This window comes from Protomyctophum parallelum, assembly GCF_964188405.1.
Source record: "Protomyctophum parallelum genome assembly, chromosome: 4".
Classification (NCBI taxonomy): domain Eukaryota; kingdom Metazoa; phylum Chordata; class Actinopteri; order Myctophiformes; family Myctophidae; genus Protomyctophum; species Protomyctophum parallelum.
In genome coordinates this window covers 33,349,773-33,355,772 of record NC_139700.1, presented here as the reverse complement: position 1 = coordinate 33,355,772, position 6,000 = coordinate 33,349,773, and the positions used below count along the sequence as shown (strand labels likewise).

General features: G+C 39.6%; 1 protein-coding gene across 1 annotated transcript; it reads left to right on the top strand.

Annotated features, from left to right (window-relative positions):
- The first annotated feature begins 1,729 nt into the window (after positions 1–1,729).
- On the top strand, positions 1,730–4,860 carry pthlhb (parathyroid hormone-like hormone b). The gene is made up of 3 exons (XM_083763211.1): positions 1,730–2,161; positions 2,488–2,606; positions 3,290–4,860. Exons 2-3 carry the CDS (start codon positions 2,503–2,505, stop codon positions 3,702–3,704), a joined length of 519 nt encoding a protein of 172 aa, XP_083619337.1. The 5' UTR covers positions 1,730–2,161; positions 2,488–2,502; the 3' UTR covers positions 3,705–4,860.
- Positions 4,861–6,000: the final 1,140 nt, after the last annotated feature.

The following is a 6,000-nucleotide window of genomic DNA, read 5'->3' as shown; positions in this document are numbered from 1 at the left end:
TTTGAGCATTGCTGGTTTGACACTGGGCAGGGCCCAGTGTCGACGTGTCCCTGGGCAAGATCCCCATCTGCCTTCTGCTCCCACTCCTCCCAATACAGCTACAGTAGTTAGTAAATGCAGAGGACAAACTTCACTGTGTACATTTACAGTGGCAAATACATATCGGAGGCAAATATTGTACTTTTACTACACAATTACAGTAAAACTACTGGTAGTTACTTTGTAGATTTTGATTACAAAACATACATTAACTATAAACCTATACTTCGGCTATTACAGATGTACCATTTGAGAACTTCACACATGTGAACACGTGTTTTATAAAATGTCATGGCATAGCTCATCGCTGATATATCAAATGCCAAATGTATCATGAATGTAGTAGGCTAAACTGTTAAGACTTTTAAAAGGATGATATTTCTCAATACATTTCCTTTGTGTAGCTATAAATATTGCACACCGATTACGCACAAAAAGGATATGTTGGATATGTCTTATATGTTGGACACACAACATACAGTATAAGCTCCAGTGGTGTAGCCAGGCTGCGGTTATGTGTGATTACAGCATAGCCCTAAATGCATCGACAAAAGACTAATTATGCTGAATTTAAAAAAAGTTGTCTTTTGTTTAGTGATACAATTTAACGCCCCAATATTGTAACCAGCACATGCCAAAGTTTCATTTATTTATCCAAGGATCATATACTAGCTCGGGGTCGATGCATAACTGCCACAGTTATTAGCGGAGTATAGGAGATACCTCAAAGCCCACTGTAACCATTCCGTGGTGAGCTGGTTTGCTGAGGCAGAGTGGAATTGAATTGAATCGTCTGCAGTAGAGCCTGTGGCTTGGTTTTTTCTGAGGTTATGGTCATTTTCCCCTGGGAAAGTGGTGAGGCCCAGCTGTTTACCTTGGAGAACCCCTATCCGCCCCTTATGTAGCCCGGGCTTGGTACCCTGTCATTGCATCCACTGGTGCACACACACACCTGTCGGCAGGATTAGGTTTGCTGGTGGTGGTGTTGTGTGTGTGTGTGTGGGGGGGGGATGCTTCTGTTTTTGATATCACTCCCTGGTCATTCATTTTATGGCCGGTGGGGATATGTTTTATCCATGCTGTCAGATTGAATTAAATACATCTTTTGTCTCATATATTTGATAATGTCACATTTCCGTATTCTAAATGCGTCAAGTTTTCAATGTTTTGTTTTCATTAATGTGTAAATAGCAAAAATAGCTGATCTACCTGGTGAGCTTGTAGAATAGCTATATTTGCTTTAAAAAACGTTATTGAAACGTGTCTACGTGTTCTGAGCACTTAAAAATGCAGTAAAGAATAGCTATTATTATTATATTATGGAGCCGGCCAGCATCTGACCTCACTGACACCAGAATAGTTTAAATCCTGCTTCTCAACTGTGCCATATTAAGAAGCTCTGTTGTTTCAGCGTTCTCGCCCTCAGGGTGTCTTACTGGTCATGTATATTAGATTATGCTTAAAAAGTTATACTAGCACTTAATGTGTATATATATAAAAAATAATGCACGTTCTTGTCACTGCAGGACCAGGTGTGTGTTCGGGTTTGGTGGTGGGTGGTAGGATCAGACTTAATGGGCAGGGGCTTAGCGAGTGCCTGCATCTTCACCCAAAGAGGAGTTCCACTTTCTCTCTCTCTCTGCCTCACTCAGACAAACACAGGTTTGTCTCACAGTGCGAGACTTCTAGGCAAGCCAGTCAGACACATCAACTCCCATGCAAGAACTGCAAGGAATGATGCTTCAGTATCCTTCTTCCTGAGACTATATCCCAGGGGCCAATTGGTGTGGAAGCACTGTAGCTAGCCGATGGGCTGTTGCTGCTCTTTCTATCTTTATCTCCTCAACTCCCTTTTCATTGGGACGTTGGGGAGAAATAAATAGCTCAACACACACTGTTGGGAGGCAACTGAATGGAGCAGACTCACCGGGGGTTTCCCCTGCCCTGACTGCTATCACACCAATGGATTTGGATAGTTTTTAAATTTGCCATATTGTTGTCGCCCGTGTCATTTATTTTTTATTATTATTTTATGCATTACATTTGCAAAGGGATCTACTCTTAGGGATTTTCTGGACTGAACATTTTGTGGATTCTCTCTCATTTTAAGGAGTCAACGCATGTAAGTCAACTGTTTCTAATTGGCATTTTTATTGTGGGACTAGCAAATGCATAATATAAAGTGTCTTTAAATCCCTGTTTGCTTTTCATTCATATAGTCCTATCAACACAGTGGGAGAACTGAGATTAGTTTTTTTTAGGAATAGTAGTGATTTACTGGCTGACTACATTAGGCTGCAAGTGATTTAAATCCAGTAAATTGCAGATTGTCACAAAATTGTTTCCTTCTAAAGCAACGTCTTGATTCATAAATGGGTAGCAGTACAAAGTTATTGGGTTCTTGGCACTGAAATGGATGTTAGAAGTATGGTTCTTGTATTTTTGCAGATCTTTGGCTCCAGGATGTGTTCTATAGGCATGCTCCATCAGTGGAGCCTTGCTGTGTTCTTGCTGTGCTCTCCCGTGTCTTTGTATGGGAGGTCAGTTGATGCACTGAGTAACAGAATGTGAGTGCCTTTCATTACTTAAACTCTCTCTTTTTTTAACCCCAGAGCACCTTTTCTAAAATATTATGAAGCTTGGTTATTCTTTCATACATAGTACATTTGTACATTCTCAGTTAAATTAACAGAGGATTTGAGATTTGTGATTAATGTAAAGTAATTTTTGGATTCATAGGTTGTATAACATTGCACAGATGAGCAACTAGAACTTATAAATATAGATAACAGTATTATGGCATGGTTTTATGGCACACAAACGTTGAGGGACACAAATTAGTAGGTGTTAAACGTTTGCGTTGCAGGGTCATGAGTCTAAGCTACTAATAGCTCACAAATGTTGTTTATGCTGCCATCTACTGTACTGAGGTCTCCTGGAACCTGACCTTGAATTTCTGTAGCCAACACCTCCAAAATAGTTTCTGAGACAGAACTTTTCACTGCAGCTGGCGTCATGTGAAATCACGATGAAGGCCTATGAAAAATGACCTAATGAGAAACGACAATATATAATCCACTGTATTTAACTAGGTTGTCCCGTTGAGAATAAGAATATATTTTTCCAGGGATATAGTGTGTCAAAGGGTCTTGTTACCAAATGAGGCCTTTGTAGAACGTGGAGAGCTTTTCATCTTCACAGGATATACGACAACATAATAACCCATAACTTCTCTGCTCCACCCTGGCAGGAAAAGGTCAGTGAGCCATGCCCAGTTGATGCACGATAAGGGGCGCTCCCTGCAGGAGTTCAAACGTCACATGTGGCTCCAGAAGCTATTGGAAGAGGTGCACACGGCTGACGAGCGAGCCCCACCCCTTCAGACCAGAGTCAATGGTCACAACTTGAGCGGGGGCGCCATGCGGCAGAAACCCCCAGGTGGCACCAAAAACCTCCCCCTCAGGTTTAGGCTGGACAGGGAGGGGGGGGGAAACCTGCCCCAGGAGACCAACAAGGCAATGGCCTATAAGGACCAGCCACTGAAAGTGGCAACCAAAAGGAAAAAAAAGGTGAGGTTAGGCCGGCGGCGGGAGACGGAGAAGAAGAGGAGAAGGGCGCGATCTGTCACTACAAAGGAGTCACAAAGGACACAGTACCCTGGGTGACAGGTTCTGAAGGGCTGTTGGGTGGTGCCCGTACTGCCCTATACAAAAGACACTGACTGAAGTCTAAGAGACTTAATCCACGGCTTGATCAGTCAATTCATATTATGGCCATAGGGCTTTGCTTGTATGATTACTGTATAATCTGACATGTTGATAATTTTGTGCTTTAATACAATTTCATACATCCTGGTGTTTTATGAAGTATCAATGTGCTGGTAAGCTGGTTTTAAATCCATATTTATTTGGGCAATCAATAAGCCTTTGTAATCTTGATTTACTTAAAAAACAACGCCATAATGGTTTAAATCTCTTACCAAGTGTGTGCATCATGTGCATGCATAGTGCACAGACTTTAAATATTTATTATCTGTACATAGTGTAATTTCACAAGATTCACAAGAGGTGGTATGCTACTTAAAGGGCTCCTCTTGTATTGACTGTTGTGGATATACAATTGTTCTGAACTGTTCACTGAATACATCTATAGAACTGTTCTGCCATAATTTATTTCATTTTATAATGTGTATTTATTTGTGTGAATGTATCATGGTGCTGCTGACTAAATTCCATAATGCACTTTAGTTATATCCTGTACATGTTCTCTTGTGGTTGATGTTCAATTAAATGCTGATGATACTTTCCTTTCCTACATTTTATAATTTTTTCTTTTATAACTTGGTGTGTTCCATCAAATCTACTCTTCTTCAACATAAATGGTTTATTTTTCATAGAATTAAAGGACCACTTCATCACTTTAACCTATTTTCATATAATTGGTCCTCACTAATGTTCATTATGAAATAACACAAAGTTCTTCTACTCGTTCTGTCTCATAAGAGGGCTGTGGGCAGTTCAGAAACCTGTCCACCAGTGCCATCATCATTAGGCAGATGTTTTTAAACAAGATTCAAAAAATTATATATATAGATTTTTATTATCGTGAGAACGATGACTTCCATTATCGCACTGCAACTTTTGGAATAGAAACTCAGGAATAGAAAGCCTGCAGTTTCTATTAGCTTGGATTCCCCATCGATGATGTCACTGGTGGCATTTTATCATGAACATTAATGAGGAACTGGTGAAGTGGTCCTTTAAGCCCTAGTTGGGGAACCTTTCATCTCATTTAATGTTCATCACTTGCACTGAGGGCATAATGTACGTTTCCAAATAATCCAAAATTAAAACTATAGCCATTAGAAACAACTTGATTTGCTTCGTCTTTGTTTACAAAGCCATACAGTCAGTCAGTATCAGGTTGGCCGAGGACAGCTAACATTTGCCACCACCTAGCAATCTAAATTATGTAGCAATCCAAACTATGTAACAATCCAAACTATGTAACAATCCAAACTATGTAACAATCCAAACTATGTAGCTATGTAGCGTACAGGTATAGCAGTCTAAATGTGTCTTCAGTCTCTGTAAACAAGACGTACAAAAACATGAGAAACATATTTGACCGAGATACGTACATAAAGGGATATTTCACTTTCAAACATGTTTGTGGTCATTTTAACATCTACTCAGGCTTTTGGGAACACTCCAGACAGTGTTTATGTTGCTTGATTCAGTATTTAGATATTCATTTTATTTAGATATTCATTTTATCAGACACGCCCCTTCCTATACAAACCCATTGTAACTTAAAACTCCATTTAACCACGATAGATAAAAACACCTCAAAAAGTAGGAATTTAAAGCACATCCAAAAATGTAATAAATGCCGGACAAAATACTCACATTTCCATTTCTTTATTGGCAGACACCAAAAAGGACCACTTATGCGTTTCGGCTATGCAGCCTTCATCAGAACATGCTCTGATGAAGATTACATTTTTGGATGGGCTACCTTTGGAGTTTTTTTTAAATTCCTACTTTATAATAAATGTATACTGGATTTGGCACTCCACTGAAAACCATTGCTGATGTGCAACCTCTTTTTCTCATTTAGATAAAAACACCTGTCCTTGTTTCTGGAGACTCATACTGCCCTCCTAATACGTGAGGGAACCTATAAACCTATTACTGGGTCCTTGTCCATCAATGTGAAAAAAGGAGAACATACAATATACATGCAGTACTGCTATAAGAGCTGGATTTCCCTCATGGGTTCAATAAAGGTCTATCTATATTCTAAAAATATTCTCATAGACTAATTGACCACTTTAATCCCATATACACTTTGTTGACCGTGGTCTGTACTTTGCCCCATGATTTTTGTCCTTCTAATCTGTCTCCACTGAAAATAGCAGATCTACATAAACTCAATCTTGTAGATCGGAGCTTGAAGATC

Coding starts and splice junctions, on each gene's coding strand:
- pthlhb (XM_083763211.1), top strand. CDS start 2,503: ATGTGTTCTATAGGCATGCTCCATCAGTGGAGCCTTGCTGTGTTCTTG. Junction 2,607..3,289: donor GATGCACTGAGTAACAGAAT/GTGAGTGCCTTT, acceptor CCACCCTGGCAG/GAAAAGGTCAGTGAGCCATG.